The 26432-nt window shown below is 47.9% G+C and overlaps 1 protein-coding gene across 19 annotated transcripts in view; it reads right to left on the bottom strand.

The window, feature by feature from the left end:
* CUX2 (cut like homeobox 2) overlaps positions 1 to 26432 on the bottom strand; it is a 322161-nt gene that overhangs the window by 126642 nt on the left and 169087 nt on the right. For 13 of the 19 annotated variants that reach the window (XM_045365941.3, XM_045365944.3, XM_065524820.1 and 10 more), the window contains exons 2-3: positions 12848 to 12958; positions 9210 to 9257 (exon numbers count right to left, since the gene is read on the bottom strand). In XM_045365941.3, coding sequence (XP_045221876.2) covers positions 9210 to 9257; positions 12848 to 12958 — 159 coding nt within the window. The remainder of the gene's footprint in view (positions 1 to 9209; positions 9258 to 12847; positions 12959 to 26432) is intronic. The other 6 variants (XM_045365942.3, XM_065524818.2, XM_045365937.2 and 3 more) reach the window with 3 other exon arrangements.

Raw genomic sequence — 26432 nt, 5'->3', positions numbered from 1 at the left:
ACTAATTGTTGTTAAATGTGCGGGAATGTTACTGCCACGCGGCTGGAGTGATCACTCTTCCCAGCCTGGCCCAGACGCCAGCCCATTCCTCTGCAGGCGGAAAGCTTACAACATTCGCACAAGGCCAAAAAGCAATTCGTGTCAAAAAGATCAATAATATAAAAATAAAGCGCGAGAATTCTAGTTAAAGGGAATGTCATATAAATATGTGGTTCACGTCCATGACTCCAAGATTAAAAAAATCAATCAATATCGTTCTTTAGATGATGTTATTTCTAATGAGAAATACCCGGAACAACTGCAAATAACTGCTTAACTGGGGGGAAAAAAGCATTAATAATTTACTTTATAAGGCATATAATACCGAATGAAAGAGGATTGCTGCTGGTTCTTAATTTGGTTGTAATATGGCGTGACAGGTTCAATAATGCTTTGGTGGGTTCTTAATATTAAATTCGGAAGGACGTTCATTCAGTTTATCGTTAAGTTTTACCCCAAGCCGGGCAGGGCAGACTTCCAGAGGGGCAAGACTTGGTTATGGGCAGCCAAGGACGATGCACCATCAAAGCAACCATGTTATCAAAGAGGAAGGAGGATGGGGAGGCCGGGCGCGGTGGCTCACGCCTGTAATCCCAGCACTTTGGGAGGCAGAGGCAGGAGGATCGCTTGAGGCTAGGAGCTCGAGACCAGCCTGGCCAACATGGTGAAACCACGTCTCTTCAAAAAATACAAAAATTAGCTGGGTGTGGTGGTGCACTCCTGCAGTCCCAGCTACTTGGGAGGTTGAGGCACGAGAATTGCTTGAACCCAGGAGGCAGAGGTTGCAGCGAGCCAAGATTGCGCCACTGCACTCCGGCAGAGGAAAGAGGGCGGGTCATGTGTGTGCACATGTGCGTGTCGGGGGTAGTAGAGAGAATGGGGGTCTTCTCCTCATTATATCTGATGTGAGCTGCAAGCAACACTCCTGTTTATTGAGCACTTATTATGCACCAAGTTCTGGGCTGGATATGCAGACTTGGGCTTGAATCACAGCTCTTTGTATGCGGTAGGCTTTCCTGGCAGATCCTGCCTGAAAGAACAGTTCAGCAAAGAAACATCTAAAAGGCCTGGCCTGGCTGAGTGATGAGCTCCTTTCTGGCCCTAACCACCTGCAGATCTCCAGCTGGGTCCTAAATCTAGAATCACCAGCCTCAGCTCCTTCTGCACCCCCAGATCCCTCAAGGGGCCCGTTTGGCCCTCTAAGCTGAGGTTCGCATCTTCTGCTCTCTGTTCAGCTGATGAATCGCTGTGTAAGCTCAGGCAAGCCACTTTACCTCTCTGAGCCCTGGTTTTACATCTATAAAAGGGGATGATACCAGCTCTGCCTCCCTGGCTGCGTTGCTGAGAGGAGGTGACACAAGAGGCATCCCCCTAAGTGATGGATAAACCTTGCCAGCCGGTGTCCCTGCCCGAGTTCCCACTCACTACCATGGGCTGTGGCTGAGCCTCAGTCATCTCACCTGAGCAATGGGTAGGAGCAGAAACTTCATCATAGGGCTCATGGGAGGGATAAACGTGATATACTCAGTCTCAGTGCACCTGCTGGGAATGCCAGCTCATGCTCACGAAGCATTCACCATGTGGTGGGCTTTGTTCTTGGGGCTTTTCAAGTATCAACTCATCGAGCACTCCCATCACTCCTATGAAATGGGTACTATCACCACCGTTTAAAAACAGAGGACCAGCCCAGGCAACATGGTGAAACCCTATCTCTACAAAAAATACAAAAATTAGCTGGGTGTGGTAGTGTGCGTCTATAGTCCCAGCTACTTGGGAGGCTGAGGTGGGAGGATCGCTTGAGCCCGGGAGGCGGAGGTTGCAGTGAGATGTGATTGCACCAATGCACTCCAGCCTGGGAGACAGAGCAAGTCTGTCTCAAAAAAACAAAAACAAAAACAAAAAACAAAACAAAACAAAAAACAAACAAACAAAAAAAAAAAACAGTAAAAGCAGAGGAAAGTGAAAGCCACAGAAGTTATGTGCCTTGCCCGAGGTCACACAGCCAGGAAGCAGACAAGCTAAAATGAAAGCCTGAGTCAATTTGGCCCCAAAAGCCACAGTTGCCCCTACCGCTCATCCCCCAGGGTGGCCTCACCAGCCAGCAAGGCCACTGCTCCCTGTGGCCTCCCCTACTGTCAGAACTGCACACGTCTTAATATCTGTTGTGGTTCTAAGGGGGCCCTGTTTACAAAGGGATAGTCATACCAGTGCCAGGAGCACCAGGGTAAAGGGTAGTTTAGGGAGTGAGAGAATTATGCCATCAAAGACAGCTGGAAGAGCAAATAATGTTAAAAGGCAAAAAAAAAAAAAAAAAAAAAAAAAAAAGAAAAGCCCTGTAATTAAATTTCAGCTCAAACGGAAGAGCAAGAGTTTGCAGGCAGACGCGGAACAGAAGCGGGGCACAGAAACCAAAGAAGGATGCAGCACATGGTGCTGGGTGGGGCTCGGGGCCAGAGTAGGGAGGGACGTGCACATCTCGGGTGATCTCAGCTGTGAGGAAACCCTCCCCTCCCCTCTCAGGAAGCCTGGCTGCGAGCACAGGTGCTGACCCACCAGAAAGGTCTTCTCCTAGGTTAGGACTATACTTCCCCACCCACGATTGTCTTGGTGGGAAAAGCAGAAAAACCTCAGTGTCTTAGAAAGCATCTGGGCCTGGGGCAGGAAGGATGGAGGAATGATCTCTCCTCTCGGTCATCTCTGAGAGACCAGGGCCCCCATATTATCAGATTAGTGGCCAGAGGGATCCTGTTAAAACCTGAGTAAGAGCTGGACACTCCTCTGCTCTAAAGCCTCCCATGACTCCCACCTTATTCAGAGTTGCAGTCAAAGTCCTTACAGTAGTCTCGAGCCACTAGCTTTAGGCAGATGCATAAAAACAGATGATGCTAAGCACCAGTGAATGCGAGGGGCTCCAGGGTTGATGGAGGGCTGGGGTGGTCAGGGAGGGTTCCCTGCTCCCCAGGACCTGATATTTGAAAGGAGCTCATCCAGCAAAGAGATGGTGCAGGGAAGAGCATTTCAGGCAGAGGGTATGGCAAGCACTGACACCCTGAGGTGTGAATGAACCAGGTGCTCACAGTCAGATGGCAGTTGGGGCTGCAGTCATCCGACGGCTCAACTGGGTTGGACGTCCACCATGGCCCCTGACTCCAGTCTGGTGCCTCAGCAGACTGGCCTCTCCTCCACGTACTGTCTTATCCCTCAGACCCTCTCCATGCAGGCTGGGCTTCTCACACAGGGTGGTCTCCAGGTAGTCACACTTCTCACATAAAGGATGGGTTTGGAGAGGTGTGGTGGGGAGAGCCAGCAGGAAGGCTAAAGGCTACACTGGATCATGGCACAGTGTCACCTCCGCCATGTTCTACTGGTCAAAGTAGGCACAGGAGCAGATTCAAAGTATTGGAGACACAGACTCCATCTCTTGGCGGGGAATGCAGGGACACATGGCAGATGTGCATGGGATGGAGACACTGCCATTGCTATCATGGGGGCAGGGTGTCAATGTGAAGTGCAGCAAACAAGTAGAACCTCTGGGATGGAACCGACGGCCTCCCTTGGGCTCCTGGATATTATTTCAGAATCACAGGGACTCGGTTCCTATAGACATTTTTTCTTTTTCTTTCTTTAAAGGATTCCATGTGGAATCCTAGGGACATCCTTGAGGGCAGGGATGGTGTCTCACCATCTTTGGATCTGCAACAGTCCTCACACAGAGCCCGGGACACAGAAGGTTCTCCACAAGGATCTGTTGAGCGGACCTGCATGGTGCCAACAGAAGGGTAGCCTTGTCTTCTTTGGGAAGTCCTTCTTCTGGGTACTGCAAAAATGCTTGCTCTCCCTCATACCAAGAGGGGTCGAGGTGACCACTGAGTTGTGACCATCACTGGGCTAGCATCTAGAACCCTGCCTAGTATGCAGCAGCTACTCAATAAATGCTTGTTGTGGTGAATAAACGATTACATGGACTCAGCTGATGATCTAATGCATCTTTGACCCTCTCTCTAAGCACCTAGAAGATGATCATGCCACACGAATTTCCCCAGACCCTGAGTTGTTAGAGGGAGAACATTCTCAGTCCCACGCAACCATGCACGCCCACCATGTTGGCAACAAGTGACTCACTGGCCACTTGACACACAGAATGTCACGAATCTCATGCAATTGTATAAGCTGACCCTATTTATAGATGAGGAAACAGTGGCTCAGAGACATAAAGCCACTCACCAAGGTCACATAAGCTTGTCAGTGTTAGGGTGGGGTTCAGACCTTGGGTGTCTAACCTCCCCTGGGCGTCAGAGGCCAGGTCGGCCCACTTGGTCCCCAAACTACTGTGTTTCTTTTTTTTTTTTTTTTTTTGAGACGGAGTCTCGCTCTGTGGCCCAGGCTGGAGTGCAGTGGCCGGATCTCAGCTCACTGCAAGCTCCGCCTCCCGGGTTCACGCCATTCTCCTGCCTCAGCCTCCCGAGTAGCTGGGACTAAAGGCGCCCGCCACCTCGCCCAGCTAGTTGTTTGTACTTTTTAGTAGAGACGGGGTTTCACCATATTAGCCAGGATGGTCTCGATCTCCTGACCTCGTGATCCACCTGTTTCGGCCTCCCAAAGTGCTGGGATTACAGGCTTGAGCCACCGCGCCCGGCCCCAACTACTGCGTTTCAATCAGGCCCAAGTGAATGTCTCTGTTCCAATCCAACCCAAAAGGTTTTCCACCATACAGGCCACATTCCCTTTATGATGGCAGAAAAAGGTGGCAGAGAAAAAGAAAATCTCAACCTGAGCCGGTGCACACGCGCTTCAGAAAAGTTTCACCTCTGCGTTAGCATAACAAAACTTTTAATTTAGATGTTTTCATGTCTCCCTCCAAGTAAAAATAAGTTTAAAATAATGACTGTAATAAATGAAGGTAATTAATTGTAGTTTGTTCCTTTACTGTCTAGTCAGCTTAATTTTACCTTTTCAACTAATAATGAGAAAATAATTTTTGTGCTCGGAGGGTTAATGATATGTAACTGCGAGAACTGCTAATTGCATGTTGCAATCCATCCATCAACAACCCCATCTGTGCGACTTGATTATGTTTGCTAAATTATTGCTTTGAATTATCTTTCATAAAGCAACTTTTATAATTAGCGAGGCTTTCGTCTTGCTCTTTTCTCTGTACGCAAGGATATTCAAACTTTGGCCATTTCAAGCTGTCTCCATTAAGCCACCTTCTCCGGCTGTCTTTGTTTCCCTGAACAGGAGAAATCAAAACTGTCCTTTAAGCAATCAAGGCAGACAGAGAAGCTTCCTTGATTCACAGCAGGGCAAATTCACTTCCTCTCCGCCCCCTCCCACCGGCACAAGCGGGTGCACGCGCGCACACAAACACACACACACATACACAGAAAGAAAGAAAAGATAGATCCACACATAAATAATATAAAAAGATAAGAAGTATGCCCAGATTCTGAACACGCCAGGGCTGGTGAAGCAAAATTCAGGAATAACATGGTATCTTTTTTCAACATGGTATATTTCATGGTATATACCATGAAACTGAACATGGTATAGTTCAAGGAAAGGCCTGCATCGGGAAGAAGGAATGATGGGTGTGATACTCAGCCCTGGCATTTTATGGGCTAGTTTATGTGACTTGGGACGGTGTTTGCCCCAGAGAATATTTCCAGGAGGTGATTAATACCCACTTGGGAATCGCAGCGCCAGCCCAGAGCCCAGTGGATTGCGAGAGGAGAGCGGCATAAAGGATGAGGCCTCATTAAAAAAATTAAAATGAAAATCAAATTTGGATTATAAACGGCCTGTGCATGTGCAGCTCTTTCTGGACGAAGAAGATGCTTTTTATTAACACCTTCCTTTGGCGGCGTCTCTCCCCTGAGGCGCAAGGAGGACACAGAGGCCACGATGGCTTAGTCAATAGATCATGAGAAAAGCAGCGGTTTCAGGAATAAAATTCCAGACAAATGTAGTCTTCTTGGTACATTAAAGGGACGATGGAAAGCCCTCTTAAGAAAATTAACAAAGTTCTTTAAGGTCTCCAGCTATTAAAGCAGCATCTATTCAATGTGTCACATGGGTTTTGAAAATGAGAATTCTGCTTTGTCTTTCCTTTTGGCCTAAGACTTTCTCTGTCCCAGTATTTACTGAGCACCAACCGTGTGCCAGACCCTGGGACTGTCTCCATGCTGCTAAAGTTTTTGAATCCTTTTTCCTTTTTTAAGAGACCAGGTCTCGCTCTGTTGCCCATACTAGAAAGAAGTGGTATAATCATAGCTCACTACAGCCTTGAACTCCTGGCCTCAAGTGATCCTCCCACCTCAGCCTCCTGAGTAGCTGGGACTACAGGCACGAGCCACCATGCCCAGCTGATTTAAAATTTTTTTTGTAGAGATGGGGTCTCATTATGTTGCCCATGCTGGTCTCAAACTCCTGGCCCCAGGTGATCCTCCCACCTTAGCCTCCCAAAGTGCTGGGATTACAGGCATGAGTGACCGCACCTGGCTTCTAAATCCTTATTGTTAGCCTCATTTGGCTGAGGAGGAAAGCTGAAGTCCAGAGAGGTTAAGGAACTTCCCCAAGGCCACACAGCTGGTTTAGGAGCAGAGCTGAGGTTTTGACCAGGCCTGAGTCAGATCTGCATGTATTTTCTACCATGCTGCAGTCAGGTCTTCTCCCAAACATCACCCAAACCTAACGTTTCTCCTATTGAAAAGCTAACATAAGTCATACCCACCTCCTATAGGAAAAAAACAAACAAACCCTGGAACCCTTCTTTGAGATAAAAAGCCTTCAACACCTAGTTAGGAAAGTGGCAGATGGCTGCTCAGGCACACTAGAGACCCAGTAAACCTGTATTGGAGGTCACTGCTTATAGGAATAATAAAATATCCAAGACTTCTCATATGCAAGGCAGTATTTTAAGCACTTCATCCGTGCTAACTTTGTTCTTCCTCAATCTCACCCTGTGAAATATGTATATATACACATTTTTTCTTTTGAGACAGAGTCTTGCTCTGTTGCCCAGGCTGGAATGCAGTGGTGCGATCTCGGCTCACTGCAACCTCCGCCTTCTGGGTTCAAGCGATTCTCCTGTCTCAGACTCCCGGGTAATTGGAATTACAGGTGCCCACCACCACACCTGGCTAATTTTTGTATTTTTAGTAGAGTTGGGGTTCCACTATGTTGGCCAGGCTGGTCTCAAACTCCTGATCTGAAGTGATCTACCCTCCTCGGCCTCCCAAAGTGCTGGGATTACAGGGGTGAGCCACTGCCTGGCCTGAAATATGTATAATTAGTATCTCATTTTACAGATGAGGAAATGGAGGCACAGAAAGGTTAAGTAGCTCACCTCAAATCACACAGCTAGTAAGTGGGAGAGGTGGGATGCCAACCCAGGCTGACTCCAGCATCTGTGCTCTTCACCTGCTAACAGCTCTTCGTGTGTCAGACATTATATTAAACCCTTTCCCTGCATTAGATCTCAGTTAATCCTTAAAACAACATGAAAAGACTTGCCAGTGTCTTTATACTCCCATTTAACAGATAGGGAAAACTGAGGTTCTAAGAGGCCAACGGAAGCTCTGTTCACACCAACTCAAGCAAGGAAACAGTTGAGAAAGTGATGCTCTCTACAAACAGCTCAATGCCTGTCTTTAGATTGGGCAGAGGGATCAGTTGCTATAGGTAGCTTGTGTGCTGAGCGGCTCTCTTGGGACTAGGAGTTGGTAGATGGGAACCTCTATTTTTTTTTTGTAACACAAAGTCATGAAAACCCCCATTCCTAACATTATTGGTCTTTCTGGTTGTTTTCTTCCCAGCCCAGGCACCTCGCAACCAAATGAATCAATACCGGATGGCCCTCTAAATAAATAAGCACATCAGTCAACTCGGTAATAAAATGAAAGGATGAAAAATATGGAAATCAGCGACATTTGTGTAAATCCAGTTATTGTTTACTTTAATATTGCCTTATGTGCTTATGTGGTTCCAAAGAGACATATTTAAAGTAATGTGGCGCTTGGTGGATGACAGACTTAAAATGCATCCCCTCTGGTGAGCTCCAAGTGTGGCCAATCCTTCTGGGGTCCTGCCTGAGTCCAGAAAAGCCTGAGAAGAGCCCCCTCAAGATGGAACACTTTAGAAATCCCTGGACCCGCATGATTCCAGTCTTTTCTTGGCCTGCCTCCTGTGCCAGCCAGCCAAATGGACATTATCAGACTCTTGGTTACGAAGGCAAGCAAAGAGGAGAAATGGGGGCAGTTCACCCTGATCACAGGGCTTCCATAAAGCAAGATAAATTATTTACTGAGGACAGCAAAGGAACTAGGGCTCAGCGGGTTGGCAGGAAAGAATGCGGACAATGTCACTTTTATACTCAAACAGTGGGCTGGTGCAAAGAATTTCTGGTTGGGCTGGTAACGGTGTGGACTTATCTGCAAGGCTGCCTCAGAGAATCAAAGGAGAGCAGAATGCCAAGAGAGGGCAAAGGTCATCTCGTACCAATATCTGATTTTAAAGATAGGAAACCAAGCCTGGAAGGTGAGGTAGGTTTGTTCAAGGTCATAGATTTTTCTTAAATTTTATTTTTTATTGTTTTAGAGACGGGGTCTCACTCTGTCACCCACGTTGGTGTGCAGTGGTAGGATCATGGCTCACTGCAGCCTCAATGTGACGGGTTTAAGCAGTCCTCCCACCTCAGCCTCCAGAGTAGCTGGGACTACAGGCACGTGCCACCATGACTAGCTAATTTTTAATTTTTTTGTAGAGATAGGGTTCTTGTTATGCTGCCTAGGCTGGTCTTGAACTTCTGGCCTCAAGTGATCCTCCCACTTCAGCCTCCCAAAGCATGGGATTACAGGTGTGAGCCACTGTGTATGCCCCAAGGTCACAGATCTTACATGTAGCAGAGCCAGTGTAAGGTTGGGCAAAGTCTAGGGAGAGGGAGATTTCTTGGAATCAGACTTGAATTCTGTCAAACTGAACAGAGAACCAATTCTTATCACTACACCATTGGGATGGGACACCAGAGGGAAGGGCACAGAGTTTGCAATGGGGACAGGGAAGCTTCTCCAAAGCTTCTGGAGGCTGCTGGCCCCCTTGGGCAACTCTAGGTGGGACAGGAGGGGGAGGCATGGGGGGCACTTTTCTGACATGTTGTGGGCCCTGGGTCTTACCTCGGCTTGGAAGCTTTTTAATACAGGAGCCACCATCTCTCTGATTTCCTGAAAAAGAGATCAGCAAAGAGTTCACTACAGTGCCAGGTGGGACGCCCCCATGGCCCCTGCTTGTAGCTCGCTGCTGTCCCTGGCTCAGCATTTCCCAAGCATGTCCCGTGGGGCCTGAACTCCATTGGATTTCACAAGGGACACACACAAATAGGGGTACCAAGCCACACCAGACTGGGAAATGTCAAGTCCAAGGGGTTTCTTTCCTGCAGGACTTTCTGGAGTCTTTCATAATGCATGCAGGGAATTTCCAGAAGACAAAGGAAGTGGCATTTCTCAAATGGGTTTGATCACAGAATGGTCTTTTATGCAAAATGTCTTGTGAGACAGGTAGTCCATCCCAGGTCACACTTTGGGGTGGGGTGGGGGCTGGAGAGGTAACCTGAATTCTCCATGCTTAGCACTACATGGAAGTCCTTCCTTAAAAACCTTCTGCCCTTCAAGGTGTTGCCCGGGGCAGCCTCTTTCAGGTTTCCGTGACCCTACCCTGTAGCCACCTCTCCAGTGAAGACTGCCTTTTGCATTTTAGCAATGCCACTTGTGTACTTGGCTCTCCTTCCTCACCGGAATGTGCAGTTTCTGCAGTCTAGGCTGGGTCTCTACCCCATTTGAGCTGTGCAGATGTTTGAGGAACTCTATGGAAGTGGGCTGTCTTCAGAGGAGAAGTTTGTCCCAGTCACCTTGAGCCTCCTATTTCCAGACCCTAATTTCCCGGCTTTCATGAATGACCTGAGGATCCCAGCAACTTGGGCTAGCCTGGCAAACTCCTACGTATTCTTCTCCCTGGCACGTAAGAGGGAAGCCTTAAGAACCACGTGTCCTGAGACTCCAAACCTAATCCTCCAGTTTCCTGTGAGATCTGCTGGTGTGACTCCCCCATCACAATCAGCCACAGCTACCAGTAATCCCCATGGGAGGCACTGAGGGACTAGACAGTGTGGGGAGGGGGTGCCCCAGACAGCACAGGAAAGGAAGAGATGGGCTGAAGAAGACTTATGGGCAGGTAAAGAATAAACCCCTTCATTATGCAAATAATAATGTGTTGCTTCCGCCCCTGATTCTGGATCCCTGGGGCTTTCCTGAGCCACTGATTGATAGACTGATGTATGTCGGGGACTTTCAGAGGAGACACAGGCCTAGTAGACTTGCCCATAAGGGGCCATGGGTGCAAGGCTGAGCCATGGAGAAGGAAACTTCTGAGAATCTGGGTCACAGGTGGTGAACTCAAATGCCCACCAGGCCAGGCAGGAAGCAACTACAAGGGAGGCTGGGACAATGCAAGCCCCACCAATGGAGTGACGTGCTCTGCTCTAGCTGATGATGGTAGCATGAGCACGGAACCTCCGGGTTGCACAAGCTACCAAATATTCTCAAAAGACACCGGAAATCCAATTTTTAGGTGAAATCATCTGAGATGCTAAATATTGGCAACTCACCATAAAGTTCAAAAGACTTTACAGACTAAATAAAAATGTGATGGCGGGAGACCTCTGGTCCATGTTCAGGAAACATTAGTTCTGGATGGGACCTCTCAGAAAACCCAGCTCTCCAGTTCCTTGAGTTTACAGAAGGGGAAACTGAGGCCCCAAGAGGGGCTGGCCTGCTCAAGGTCACACAGCAAGTGAATGGTGCAGCTAGAATTTGAACCCAGGTCACTGGACTCCCCAAACAGGACCTTTTCACAGGCCCACACTCAAGTATCTGAGCACTCTGCGAGGGACAGGCTTGGTGGGACTTCGTGCTAATACCGCCCATTTCTAGAAGCACGCCGCCTCGTCTGCTTCACGGCTGGGGGACGCCCAGCACAGGCGCGAGCAGGAGGTGAGCTGGGCACCAGCCAGAGGAGCTCTTAAATAAAGCCTCGGCGTGACTTTCTCCATCAGGAGAGACTGGCTCCAAAAAGGAGAATTTTCAGAGGCACAACTATAATAGGAATGGAAACTTATTCCTCCTAATTACATAATTGCATAATTATGCAGTATTAAAATTATATAAGCTGAACTCAGAGGCTTAAAACATGGCCTGGATTTCCCTCATCACCTGGGGGCTCCCACATGGCCTCAGAAGAAAGTCAGTTGGGCTAGGAGAAGGAGGATGAGACAGAGGGTCTAAGCTGACTAGAGAGAGGGCATGTGCAGCTGTGAAGATGTGGGGCGGATTCAGCTCTGCTTCCTGGAGTCAAAAGAGAGTCAAAGGTAACCTCATTCTGGGGAGAAAAACTAGTTTCTAGACCAAGCTGAGCTCTGTTCTAAAAGGCGAAGGAAGGGTTCTCAGCATCACTGGTGCCTTCTTGGCTCTTGGAGTCAAACCAAAGGCCTGGCTTGACTTTTCTGAAGCCACAACATGGGAGAGGCTTTTAGACCTGAGATTCATGCCCCTTCTCCACATAGACACTCTCTTCCTTCCAGACTTGCTCCATGGACAAATTCTAGCTAGATCCTAGTCCGTTCTCTTGCCTTGAAGAACCAAAGACATTTATGACTTATGTGAGAAGGATTTTGCAGCTAAGAGGCTGAGGTGGACCTGAGGCTTCTCCCCTCTGTGCTCATATGGCCTGATCCCTAGCTGGGTTTGCCTCTTCCCTGTCTTCCCATGTTCCCCTCCCTGAACAGCGAGATGGCAACAGGATCCCCCACCAATCCCGGTATCAGACTGGCAGAGTGTAACTGGTGGAATCCAAGTCTCCCATCTGAACGCCAAACTCTGCCCCACCTTCCTGCAGCACACCTGAGCAGGTAAGGACAGATGTTAACCTTCTGCTGACCAGAAGGAAACACAGTTGGCTTTGGGGAGATCCGGCCGCAGAGATCCCTGATGTCTGTTCCCTGTCACAGCCCTGATGTGCCACATCCTTTTCATATAGAGTCAGAGGGCTTTATTTTCCCTATTTGTATTTATTCTCATCATTTGTTTTGTAATTTGAGAAGCAATAGGGGGGCCTGTGAGAGGAGGGAAAAGAATTCACACATCCAGGGCTGGTAAAGAATAGAAACTTGTCTGTTCTAGTCCGTTCCTTGGGGGACTCTTACATTGCTGGGGGCTAGTCATTCTCTGTCCCCTACCAAGCTCCCTGCAATGGCTGCTAGAAAAGGCATAGCTGGTTGCTGGGACTGCAAGGGAGGCGGTGAAGGGGAAGAATAAGGTGCACGTACAGGGGGTGAGAGGCCGAGTTTCAGAGATGATGAGCGCCAGCAGGCCCCGAGAGGGTGTTAGAGAGTCGACGGCTGCCTTCTTCCAGACGCCAACGGGAAAGCAAAATAAAATCAAGAACTCTAAGGCACACTGTCTTTGCCAGCAAGGCCAGGCATTTGACTTGGATATGAATGTGGGGGGAAAATGGACGTTTCACAGCACCCTCGAAAAACAATGACGTTGATGGAGAAACGCCCCGCCCCCGCTTCAGTCGGCACTGCTAAGCACTGCTAGGCCAAGAAACCCCGAAAGGTTGGGGGCTGTCATTTTTCTTTGTGGCTAATTAGCTTCTTTTCTTGTTAGTCACTTACATCTACAGTTTTCAAAATATAGTTTGAATGGAGAGAAATCTGCATTCCTACTGAGTTAATTCTATAACAGCAAATATACCATACCTCAGGTACATTTTTCTTAAATTCCCGGCGGAGTTCAATTAAATGTTTATGAGAATGTTCACTCTCCTCCTGCCGTGCAGACAGCTCAGAAGCGACGGAATTAAGCTCCTTCTGGAACAATAAAAAAAAAAAAAAAAAAAAAAAAAAAAAAGGAGAGAGAGAAAAGAAAAAGATTTTTTTTCTTTATTCCTTTTTAACCATTGTACAAAACAGCATTCTGAACAAGTTTTCTTAACTTACAAAGCTGAGAAAAGACAGGATATTGACTCCTGGCACAAATAAATAATTTACAAAACTGGGATGCAACTGAAAAAAAATCCAGGACAGCTTTTTTTGCTCATTGGAAGTCAGGCCAGATCAATAATCCTCTATAAAGTTGGGTGGAGTTGGTTTTTTTTCTTTTTTCATCTCTTCCCCCACCCCCTGCCCCACCTCTTAAATTTCCAAAGGAGTGATGGCATAAGCTTGTCAGTAACTGTAGAAAACATCTCCAAACCATGTCAAAATAGTAAAGTGCGGCATATTGTATGGGCATATTATAGTGGAAGAAAGTGCTGTCGACAGCTTTCATATATCAGAGGTGGGAACGGCTCCAACTATGACTTACTTACACTTAAAGGTTCATAAATACGCCTTTTAAGATATAGATGGCTTTTTAATTTCAGTAGATTTTGGAAAAATGAAGGTGCCAATAAGAAGTAAGCTGACCTTTTGTGTATCTCGCAGTAAATCATTTAAGGTTCACTTCAAGTCTAAGAAATATTTCATTGAAGACTCCTGGATTCAGAAGAAATGGATTGGAAGGCGCTTTGTTGGCTTATATGCAAGGAAGGTATCGGACCAGGTTTTTATAGGATGTACCAGAGAGGGAAAGAGAGAGAGGGATGGAAGGGGGGATGCTCCGGTTCACACACATCACAGACAATGTCTGCTGGTTGTGCATGTATATTTGATCACCCCTCTTGAAGCTTTCTTCACTTTAATGGTGGCAGTTTCACAAGGGGAGTACAATTCACCATGAGTTGTCATGGATTTCATTTGCATAATTCAAGAAATGCTCTGTTTATGTGGTCGGCTGCTTCCTTGCACCATCCCGAGATGGGCTTTTTTTCTGGACCATAACTCGAGGAGCATTTCTGTATATATCACCCGATTATATTTGCAGCAATCAAGCCCCATAATTTCCTAAATCCGGTGATGCAATAAATTTCTGCAATCAGATTTATTAAAAACACACACGCAGATGCGGGAGTGTATTTCTAGGGTGAACTCTTTAATCTAACATATGTATGATGAGGCCCAGCACCGTGTTGAAAGACCCCATTTGTCATCACTAATACACATTCATCTTGCACACACAATGAAACACTTTTGCCATTAGATAATGAAATAAAAGTACTATTAACCCACTGCAAATCCTTTTCCCTCTAAGAGACAAAATGCATGGTAATTGTCTTATATCATGTCTCAGAGTCACTAAATCTGCTCAATAGCAGCTCACCAGAGCACCATAAACCTGGCACCCCAAGCTGGGAAGAGTGTCCCTGGCCTATGGATTTCTTTGTAGAAATCCAACAAGGAACTTCTATTTCTGGAGAAATGTCTAACTTCTTTAGAAAATTATGAGACTAGAAGGGAGAAGGTGGAGGCACCAAAGTAGCTTTGAAATAGAGGTGAGGGCCAGGTGCGGTGGCTCATGCCTGTCATCTCAGCACTTTGGGAGGCCAAGAGTTCGAGACCAGCCTGGGCAACATAGTGGCCTCCTCTCTACAAAAAAATAGAACAACAAGCTTGTCGTGGTGGCACTGCACCTACAGTCCCAGCTACTTGGGAAGCTGAGATGGGAGGACTGCTTGAGCTCAGGAGGTCAAGGCTGTAGTGAGCTGCGATGGTGCCACTGCACTCCAGCCTGGGTGACACAGAGACCCTGTCTCTATGTTGGGGGCGGGAGGAGCGGAAACAGGTGCTCTCCAAGGTGCTGAAAGCAATTCTTGCCAAAGCACAGGGTACTCCCACTTGAAGGTACATGGGGGCTTCCAGTTTAAAAGCCCGGTTTATACCAGGATTAAGCCAGGTGAGGAACAAGGTGTTATGAGCAAAAAGGGGGAATTCTGGTTTATCATCACTTAAAACTAATCACAGTTTCTAATAAAGAAACTACAACTGATCACAACCAAAATATCCAGTGACAGGAGAGATCAGTGTTTGTAGCAATATACAAAGGTAGACAAAACCCAACTGGTTGGCACGGCCATGTAGACAGAATCTCACTTGGCAGGACAGAAAAAAACTAGAGTGCCATGGTCAATTTGAGTTGCAGCAGTGTACTCTCAGCTCTTTTTAGTTTTTCTCTTCTCTCTTGAAGACAAAGATGTGATTTTTACATTGCTGCAGGACAAACAGAACTGGAACATGGGTTTACAGCTCTCCATCTTGGATTATTGTGTGTCTGACACTATGTTCTTTTTTTTTTTTTTTCCGAGACGGAGTCTCACTCTGTTGCCCAGGCTGGAGTGCAGTGGCGAGATTTAGGCTCACTGCAAGCTCCACCTCCCAGGTTCACGCCATTCTCCTGCCTCAGCCTCCCGAGTAGCTGGGACTACAAGCACCTGCCACCATGCCCAGCTAATTTTTTGTATTTTTAGTAGAGATGGGGTTTCACCATGTTAGCTAGGATGGTCTCGATCTCCTGACCTCGTGATCCACGCACCTCGGCCTCTCAAAGTGCTGGGATTACCGGCATGAGCCACCGCACCTGGCCGTGTCTGACACTATGTTCTTATTGCAGGGACACTGGTACCTTCCCATAACACAGCAACCAATGTACCTGGTGGGGGTGGACTTTGACTCCTCATTAAAAACATCCAGCCCAGGTTCTGAAAGGAAATCGCAGAGCAGGATAAGTCTAACCACCTGATGTGTTATCACAGACAATTATGCCTGACTCCCTCCACCTGCACCTCTCAGGCTGCTGGTGGGTGCAAATCTGACAGACAGGATGTCTGCTGTGTCCACACTGCAGAAAGAACCAAGCCAGGGAAGGCAGGGGGACATCACCAGGACCCTCACTCTGACCCCACCACAAGCCCAGCCCTTGGTATCTTTCCTCGAGCAGACGAAGTCACTGACATCCACGTTCTTCTCAATTTTGCCTAAATCTATGCTTGTCCTTCAACCCTGAATTCTTGCCACAGTTCACTGGTAAACACACTAACACCAATAATAATAATAGTAAATAGTCATAACTACCATTTATGGAAAGCTTACATGTACCAGGCACTATGCCTAAGTTCCTAACATACATCATCTCATGGAACAAACACATTAATGTGTCTGTATGGTGATTCAAGCAGGGGCTTGGAAATATATTACAGTCAATTCTAATAACCGAGGTGTGGATTATCTCCTTGGTGGATTATAAAGGCAAATTTTTAATGCCCTTCTCTTCAGTGGGCTTCTGCTCCGCTTCTCCATCAGCTGGGGGGTGTTCAGGGCACTTGTTTTAAATGATATGGATGTGTAAAGCTTCAAGTGTTCAATAAATGTTGTCTTTTTTTTTTTTTTTGAGACAGGGTCTCACTCTTGTCACCTAGACTGGAGTGCAGTAGTGCAATCACAGCTCATTGCAGCCTTGACCTCCCAGGCTCAAATGACCTTTCCACCTCAGCCTCCCTAGTAGCTGTGACTATAGGCATGTGCCACCATGCCCAGCTAATTTTTGCATGTTTTTGGGGTAGAGACAGGGTTTCACCATGTTGCCAGGCTGGTCTCAAACTGGGCTCAAGCAATCCACCTGCTGTGGCCTCCCAAAGTGTTGGGATTACAGGTGTGAGCCACCATGCCTGGCCTTGGCTGATATTAATCTTATGCTTAGATAAACTGAGAGCTAAGAAAACACCTCACCAGATCAATGATTTCAAGAATTCTGGATTTCACAGCTCAGTAAAAATTCTGCTTTAAAAAGAAAGGAAGACTGGTAGAGTATTGCCAAATGTTACTGTATCAAGCAAAGACATTAAAAACCACTCCCTCCCACCCTAAAAGAAAGGATATTTGAATATCAGCAAAGCAAGAGGGCCAATGACAGCATCGGCACGGGTCTTTCATAATACACGCAGCTAAAATTAAAAAGCTCATGGCATTATATCTATTTTGAAGGAATGGAAAAAAATTCTATCACAAACATAAACCAGCACTGGTCTAAAGCTGCGTTTTAGAAAGCATGTCTGAACCACCACACACACAGCTTTGGTAATCCAACAGAAGTCAGGATCTCCTACCCAGCCCCTGCTGGCCCCACCAACCCCCCCAGCCCTGGGGGAGCCATGATTAACACAGCCCCAGACTTTGGGCCAGGCCCAGGCAGGGAGGAGACTCATCTGATTAACCGGCCATCAGCAGCAGACAGACAGCCCGGAGCCCGGCGCAGACCATTCAAATAATGATCATCATAAACAGCCCATTTGCAACTAAAAAGAAATAATTTTAATGAGCCTGAAGCAGATGATAGATGCAGCTGAGGCTCGGGCCAATATGCAGAGAGAAAGGAGGCCGGGGCTGAGCTGCACCCCGTACCGGGCGCTGCAGAAGCAGCCGGGGACTTGGAGGAAGGGGCTCTTCTGATGGGATCTGCAGCACCCCCTGGAAGTGCCCACTGCCCAGCGAGAGCCCCTGTCTCTGAGAGGGTTTGCCACTGGTGTGCTGAACAGTCTTGGGACTTAGTCCTCCAAGGCACTCAGAACATATGAGCTAGAAGGAATCCTCAAGGTTGCTCAGGTCACTGCTGTCCAAGCTTTGACCACTCATGTCCCTCTGTGTGAATTTTGCCATATTGATATAGCATCTAAAATATGATTATTTAATATTTTTCTTCAAAGGGACTCCTATGGTTCTCTTTTTGAGATATGGATCACTTTAAGTTCCATAGTTCAATGTTAAGCTCAGTGAATTAAATTTTTTTTTTTTTTTTTTTTTAGATAGGGTCTTGCTTTGTCTCCCAGGCTGGACTGCAGTGGCATGATCACAGCTCACCGCAGCCTTGACCTCCCAGGCTCAGGTGACCCTCCCACAGCATCCTGGGTAGCTGGGACTACAGGCATGTGCTACCATGCCTGGCTAGTTTTTATTTTTTTTGTAGAGATGGGGGTCTCGCCATGTTGCCCAGGTTGGTCTCGAACTCCTGAGCTCAAGCGAAAGCTTAGTGAATGGTTTACACCTGAGTAACCACTACCCAGTTCAAGATGTAGAGCATTCACGTTCCTAGGGCCTCTGAAAACTCCCTAGTACTCTCTCCTTGTCAGTACCCCTTAAAAGTAACCATGATTTGGACCTTGACATCATAGACACATTTTTTCTATTCCTGACTTTTACCTAATGACTCCTTCCCTTTTTAAAAACCTAAATAAGTGCATTTGAAAAGGACACTTTCTTGTCACTAGAGAATTGTGTACCATAATCAGATGGTAGCCATTAAAACAGAAGTATAACCAAAAACAAATCATTGCTGCCTGTGTTTGTTATAAAAGGTTAGCAAGTGCTGGAGAGGTGTTAAAGGTAATGCAGTCCCCTACAGAGACTTTCTGCTTGTTGGAATGAAGAAGGGTAGAAGAGATAAGGGAGAACTGTTCTTCAGAACCCAAGTCAATCCCTCCTAACCCTGGCTCTACTGAATGCTTACAATTTCATGTCCCATCAGTGGGATGTGTCCCACACTTCAGTAAACATGAATCATATCTGAGTCTCCCATTTAAAGATGAGAAAACGGAGGCACAGATAGTTTTGGTTACCCAACCACATCACACATGGTTAAGAGGTTGGATTTTCTCAGAGGGGAGGGTGGGTCTTGGCTAGGGAAGGAGAATGCTTCCCTAGCATTCTCAATTTGTCCGGGTTTCCCCAACCAGGAGGATTGGGAATCTTACAAGAACACTTAGTTTTTAAAGAAATTTCACACCTGATCCCAAAGTGTCAGCTATATAAAAAGCCTTGGGCTAGAATTTGCATTCCTATGAGGGGAACACATGTTAAGATACAACCTGAGATCCTGCCTACCTGTGCCCATATTCTTCTCAGCTCCAAGGACACCTCACACTCAGACATATCCCCCTAGGGCCAACTCCGAGAAGAAACCTCCTAAAAAGTGAGTGTTGCGAGCTGGGTTTAAGGAATTGAGGACCTCAGCTGTTACTAGGCTTTAAAGAGATCCCATGAAGAGAAACAATCTCTTTATCAGTATGTCCCTCCTGGCTTAAAACCTGGCCTAGGACAATCTCCTCACTCCTGGGTGTCCCTGGGTCCCTCCCACTTCCCCCTCTCCTTGTTTCCTTCCCAGCCAGACCAAATTCCGTGCAGAAACCCAAATGCACCAGAATCTTCTGACTCCATGGTTCCACAGTCTCCTTTCCCTCAGCTCGGATGAGCTCATTCTGTCTTTGTGGTTGATCTTACTCATCTCTTTGTGTCTCAGCTTAAATGTCTCCTCTTCCATAAAGGCTTCCCAGACACCCCTCAAGTTAGGTGTCTGCTTTGAGCCCCTGTTAACTCTTTCTGATATTTGCCACCAGATTTTTTTAAGCCCTAGAACTTTTTCTTCAAATGAAACTTTACACAGAAGTTCCTTATAGGAAACAATAGCTCATAGTCAACATTTCTTGAGTGTCTATTATTACCTATATACTAATATTTATTGAGTGCACTAAGCACTTTATGTACATTATCTCTTGTAAGGATATGTATGTGAAGTGATGGTCAAGATTCCAGGCCAGGCTTCAGAAGCCAAGATGAGCAGTGATTATGACTTCCAATACAGTCACTGATCCCCCAAATCCAAACAGGAGCTCTGCTTTCACCTTACTATAGGGAGATGCAACCGAAGACGTTGGACCCCATCTATCCACCCACTCATCTACCCATCCACTCATCCATCAACGCATTCATGGTCTCTGATGTGCTAGGCATTTGATAAAGGGGATGGCAATGATAAGCCAGATATAGCCTGAATCCTCCAAGAGCTCAGAAACGAAAACAGACAAGCTTGGGTGTAAGTAATTTTGGCGAAAGGTGACAAAGGCCATCATGCAGAGACATTATCTTTAGTGCAGGCTTGGAGAAGAGTGAAACCCTAACACGTCTTTTGTATTGCCTTTGGGTGGGTATGGAAACTGATCAGGCAAAGAAGAGGCAGAGCTTTAATCTACCTCTTCTAATTAAATCATAGTGTGGTCCCAACTTGGGCAGGGGCTGCCAGTAGCCACTGAAGTGCTAACCAGGCTGGAAGCCCTTTATGCAATATCCATCCAACTACCAAACCACCATCCATTTATCCATTCATCCAATCATACATCTATCTACCCAACCAACCATCCATTTATCCATTCATCCATTCATCCGGTCATACATCTACCCATCCAACCACCATCCATTTATGCATTCATCCAATCATACATCTATCTACCCAACCATCCATTTTCATCCAGTCATACATCTACCCATCCAACCAACCATCCCTTAATCCATTCATCTAATCATACATCTACCCACTCACCCAACCATCCATTTATCCAACAGTTCATCATCTAGAAAAGGATCATCCATTCATCTATTCATCCAACTGATCTTGTCCAGAATCCATGTACCCAATCACTCAAGCAGTCATCCATCTGTTATCTAACTCCATTCAATCATCCATTCCAACCAATCACTGGTCCAATTCTGTGTCAGGCACAGTGCTAGGTACTGGTATATAGAAACCAACCAATGCAGTCCCTGTCCTTGAGGAGTTCACAGTACAGTGTGGTAGACAGAGAGAGCCATTCTAATGCTATGTGCCAACATACACTGTGAGAAGTACAAAAACAGTATGACAGGAACACAGAGAGCAAGGTGACTTACTGTGATTGGAAAAAAAGAGTTGCCAAGATAGGAGCATCTGACCTGGTCTGGAAGGATGAAGAATTTGTCAGATAAAGAAGCCAAGCAACCCAGGCAGAGAAAATGGGAATGCTGCAAAAGCCCTTACTTTTTTTTTTTCTGAGATAGGGTTTTGCTTTGTAGTCCAGCCTGGCGTGCAGCAGCACAATCCTGGTTCATTGCAACTTCAACCTCCCATGCCCAAGCGATGTTCCCTTCTCAGCCTCCCAAGTAGCTGGGGCCACGGGTGCAAACCACCACACCCAGCTAATTTATTTTTTGTAAAGACAGGGCCTTGTTATGTTGCTCAGGCTGGCCTCAAACTGCTGGGCTCAAGCAATCCTTCTGCCTCGGCCTCCCAAACTGCTTGGATTACAGGTGTGCACCAACTACACACTTGGCCTGGTCTTCCTGTTCTTGTCTTGAGTTTTCTTCTCCTTAACACATATGACTACCAAATACACTGTGTATTTTACTTCTTTACTAAAATGAAAGCTCCATGAGAACAAGATATCTTCAGTGCCTAGAACAGTTCCTGATACACAGCAGGCATTCTAGAAATGTTTATTGGTTGAATGAATGAGCGAATGCTATATGTCAAGGCCAGAGACCCCTAAAGAGCTCAGTCTGTCTGGGAAACAGTGACACGGTTCAGAGACCCCTGACTTGGGTTCAAATGCTGGCTTTGATGCCTTGCTAGCATTGTGACCTTGGACAGGTGGCTCAGCCTCCGTTTCTGTGTCTATAAAATGGGGATAAGAATTCGTGCCCATAGGGTTATTGTCAGGACCCCTTGAGAACCAGATTGTAAGCAGGTCAAGTGCTTGGCTTGATGTCTAGGGTCTTCAGAGTGTTGACAACCACCAATGGCATGCAGTCCCTCAAGGGTGGGGGCTGTGTGCATGACTGGGTGATACAGCTCTTGTTCACAGCTACCTAGGGGTTCTAGTTCAACGCCTGGTGCACAGTGGGCATTCAATAAACATTTGTGGAGTGACTATTAGTGGAATAAGTATGAGAAGCCCCTTGTGGCAGGGGGATGGAGGGACAACTTTGTGGGAGCAAATGTCCCATTCTGCATCTTGGGCCCACGGAGGTCTTCAGGATTTTGCTATCAGAGTTGCTGGCAAACACTGAGGAGGGCTTCAGGGGATGTTCAGAGCAAAGGGACTTGTTCTATCTGCTGTGGGGTAGGTTGGGAGTGTCGCTTTCAGAGGGGCCTCAGAGGGCTAGCTCTGGGAGGGGGCTGGGGGATGACCCAGGACGGAGGGCACCTGCCGGTCTGCCATGAGTGAGGAGACAAGACAAGACGGATGGCTCTGCAGCCCGCCGAGATGGATAACTGAGCCGCGGCTGGGAGACAGCCCGGGTTACCAGAGCCATCCATCACTCCCTGCGCTGTATGTAAATTCAGATGCCAAGATGTATTGGGCCAATTATCCGAGGCCAGGGCAAGGGGTGGTGCCTACGAGAAACAAAGTTCCCAGCCAAGCTGGCTTCCCCGCGTTCTATCAGCTGGGCTAGGGTGATGGACAGTTCACATTCGGATCAAAGAGCCAAACCTCAGGCCCAGGTGTGAGCCAAGAGACTGCCAACAACTTCTTAGAAAACTCCCAGTGCTGTGAGAACAGCAGGCTAACAACTGCCCCACAGAGGGCTGGCTATCAACTAGGTCCACAATGCCCAGCACTACAAAAGTTCAGCTCTCTCTCCCATTCACTGCATTTGGAGTGCAGCGGATTCTCTAGAAACATCTGTTGAGGGAGCCAATGAAGGGTCTTAGGATGCAGGTGTCATCGGATGCACGGTACCTGCAGAGAAACAAAGCCACTCGCTCCACATCACATGGCAAGGAAGTGTCATCATGGGGACTCGAACCTGTAACTTTCTGATTTTCCTCTGGGTTGTTTCCCTGGAGGGCAACCTTTCCCTAAACTGTCTCTACAAGGTCTGCCGTGGCCTGAAGACCAGGAGCATGACCAGGCCTAGTCTATCTGTCTGTCCATCCACCCGTCCATCTGTCCACTCAATAACTACTTTTTATGTGCCTACGGTGTTACCAGGGACAAGACAGACCCAGGTCCTGCCCACATGGAGCATGTGGTTACATGGGGAGCACACAGGCAATTACAACTGTGGGACATCAGGCCCACCTGGCAGTTCCGTAGCTCAGGCTTCCAGAAAGCCCAGGCAGTGGTTGGTTTTTAGTTTGAGGCACGCCAAGAGCCAGTATTTGGCAGGCAGACTGGGTTCAGATCCCGACCTTCTTGCTTGTCAGCTCTGTGAGCTTGGGCAGACCTGTGCCTCTATGCATCTAGGACTCTCACTGCTGTAAAACGCAGTCAGGGCATCACCTCTCTCTGGGGACCGGCAGGACAACAGGCTGGTGGACTGCAGGGGTTCCAGGCTACGGGAGGTGCCTGGGAAGGGCTGGATGCTCTGGGCCAAGGCTAGCACTTGGGCTGGGGCTGCCACCAGCCCTGAGGCCCTGGGAGTTGGGAGGCAGCAGCCGCTTTGTCTGCCCTAGGTATCAGGCTGATGTAAATTGGCAAATCTTGTCAGCCTGATCTAACAATTTCTCCTCCTCTCTACTGTGGCCACCCTAGGCCAGGCCACTGTCATCGCCTGCCTGGGTGACCACAGGAGCCTCCTCACTGGGCTCTCTACTGCCACTTTCACCCTCCTACGTCCCCTTCCCCACTTGGCGGCCACAGGGATCCTGTTAAACCTAACTCATATCCTGTTCCTCCTCTGCTCAAAACCCTTCCATGGCTCCCATTTGAGTTTGAGTCAAGGTCCCATATGATTCGTGTTAGGTTTCACTTCCTTCCACACCCTTGGCCCACTCTGCTCCAGGCACATGGGGTCCTTCCTTTTTTCTTTTTTTTTTTGATAGAGGGTCTTGCTTTGTCACCCAGGCTGTAGTACAGTGGCACAATCACAGCTCACTGCAGCCTCAACCTTCTGGGTTCAAGCGATCCTCCCACCTCAGCCTTCTGCGTAGCTAGGACTATTGGTGTGCACCACCACATGCAACTAATTTTTTTTCTTTTTTTTTTGTAGGCACAAGGTCTCACTAAGTTGCCCAGGCTGGTCTTGAACTCCTGGGCTCAAGTGATTTTCCTGGCTCAGCCTCCTGAAGTGCAGGGATTACAGGAGTGCACTACCACACCTGGCCCTTACTGATTCTTTTTTCTTTTTTTTTTTTTTTGGAGACAGAGTCTCATTCTGTCACCCAGGCCGGAGTGCAGTAGGACGATCTTGGCTCACTTCAACCTCCGCTTCCTGGGTTCAAGTGATTCTCCTGCCTCAGCCTCCTGAGTAGCTAGGATTACAGGCATGTGCCGCCATGCCCAGCTAATTTTTATATTTTTAGTAGAGATGGGGTTTCACCACATTGGCCAGGCTGGTCTCCAACTTCTGACCTCAAGTGATCCACCCACCTTGGATCCCAAAGTGCTGGGATTATAGGTGTGAACCACGGCGCCCAGCCCTTACTGATTCTTGAACACATTAAGCACGTTTCCGCTTTGGAGCCTTTGCACTGGCTGCTCCCTTTCCTCACCTGCTCGGAGGCTCGGCTCTTACACCACCTTCTCCCAGAAGCCTGTCCTGCTGTCCTATTTAAAACAGTAAGCACCTCCTCTCTACCTCAGCTGCCCTCTGCTTATTTTTCTCCCAAGCCCTTGTCGTTGACACATTTATGTAGTCACTTCTCCATTTGTTTATTGCCTGTTTCCGCTGCCTGCCTCCCACCCACTCCAATGTCAGCTCCACAAGGACAAGGATTTTGTTTGGGTCACTGCTGTGTCCTGATGCTTGGCACATATTAGGTGCTCAATACTTTGAATGAATGAATGAACAAATGAACAGATGAAAGACTGGCTAACTCTGGGTTCCTAACTCCACCCATCACCCCCATCAGTCCCCCGCCACAAGCATCAGGCAGGAAAACAAGCCTGCTCCTGTGCAGGCAGGACCTGGAGGTGGCTGTCCTTGAGAGAGGATGCCAATCAAACGCCTAATTATCTCACCGGCAAGTCCCGAAAACCAGAGCCACATCCGATCACTTCCTCCTGCCCTTGATTGCTGATTTATATTCCGAGTTCTCGGAATTTAAAACCTCGCGGGCACCAGGAAAACAAAATAGCCCCCACTCTGATAGGTGTCAGGTGAGGGGCTGGGGACCCCCTGTGCCCCTCTTAGGGCTGATAAGTCTGGTCCAACTGGGTGAGAGGCCAGAGAATGCGTCCCCCTGGCAAAATGGGGGTGGGGGAAAGGGATCCCATCAAATGATCATTCACTCATTCGTCAATGAATGTTTACTGAGCACCTACTACATGCCAGGCTCTTGCTAGGGGCCACAGTGGCAATGATTCACAACACAGAAGCCGAGCGCCTACTGCATGAGGGCACTTCTAATGCCTTGGCCCACTGCATCTTCTGGGAGGTCTGTGTTCCTAATAGCCCCTTTTACAGCTGGAAAAATGAGTCCCTGAGAGATCATGTCACTGCCTCAAGGTCACAATCAGGCAAAAGCAGAGCTGGGCTTTGAACTCTGGTCCACTCTTCTCCAAACCACTGCATCCACTCTGAAGTCTGCCACTTTGAACATCTTTTCTCTAACTCATTTCTTGCAGCAGCCTCTTTTTCAAGGTTGGGAGCATCTGGGGGTGGGAAGGTCTGTGGGAAACTCAGGAAGCTCTGGAAAAATTCTCTGGCATGCAGGGTTGAGAAGGTGCCAGCTAGGGAAGCATTTATTAAGTGCCCACTGTATGCTGGGTGGGGTTCTGAGAACCTCATGCTCTGGGGAGGACTGGGGAGGACTGGGGAGGACTGTCACACAAACGAGCAGGCGTCCCAAGAAAAGCACACTAGGAGAGAGTTGAGCCTGAGGGCATGTGGGGCCTGGGGGAAGGCACTGGAGGAGGAGGGAGCCGTGGGCATGTGTGGGGCTGGAACCCCCAGGATGTTGGGGAATGGGTGACCATCTGGATGTATCTTACGGCCTTGTGGGGATTAGGTTGGAAAGTCGTGGGACCAAGGCAAGAAGTGATTGGGAGCCAGAGGGGTTGGCTGAGCAGACGTGCCACTCCCACCTCCAGGCAGCTGCAGGGAACCATGCAGACAGGAGACTGAGCCTAGAGGCTGGCAGAGCAGACACACCATCCCCTGCTACCAGCAGAGAGGAAGGTGGATGGGGGCATCAGGCAGGAGACAGCGGTGATGGATTTCAGGGACTGGCAAGGAGAAGCCCTGGCCAGGGAGGTTGAAGGTGAGATTGAGAGGGGAGGCCCTCAAACGTAGAGCGGCCAGGGTGGTCACAAGCCACTTTAGCCCAGGGGCTACACGGTCTTGTCCCCTGCCTGCTGTTGACTTTGCAGAGTGCCTGACCTCCCCCTGCCCCACCATTGTTTAAATGAGAGCAAGGATGCCTTGAGGGTTTACGGAGAGGCCCAGCAGAAACCAGTAGATGCAATTTCTTCCTAAACAAATGGGAAGCATCGCTGCTAATATAAATGCCCCCGCGGAGTCTAGTTTGTAAGCATGAAGACGGAAGCATTTATGAAGAAAAAAATTTGGTAGGGCTGATAAGGAGGAAGAGAGAATCAGAGGTCGAACTAAATGTTCCTGCCCCCAAATTCTGCTGGCGTTCCTAACTCCTGGGCACACCCCA

Source organism: Macaca fascicularis, chromosome 11 (genome assembly GCF_037993035.2).
Source record: "Macaca fascicularis isolate 582-1 chromosome 11, T2T-MFA8v1.1".
In the NCBI taxonomy this organism is placed as follows: Eukaryota; Metazoa; Chordata; class Mammalia; order Primates; family Cercopithecidae; genus Macaca; species Macaca fascicularis.
Note: the sequence above shows the minus strand (reverse complement) of the source record. Positions and strands in the feature narration are given on the sequence as shown.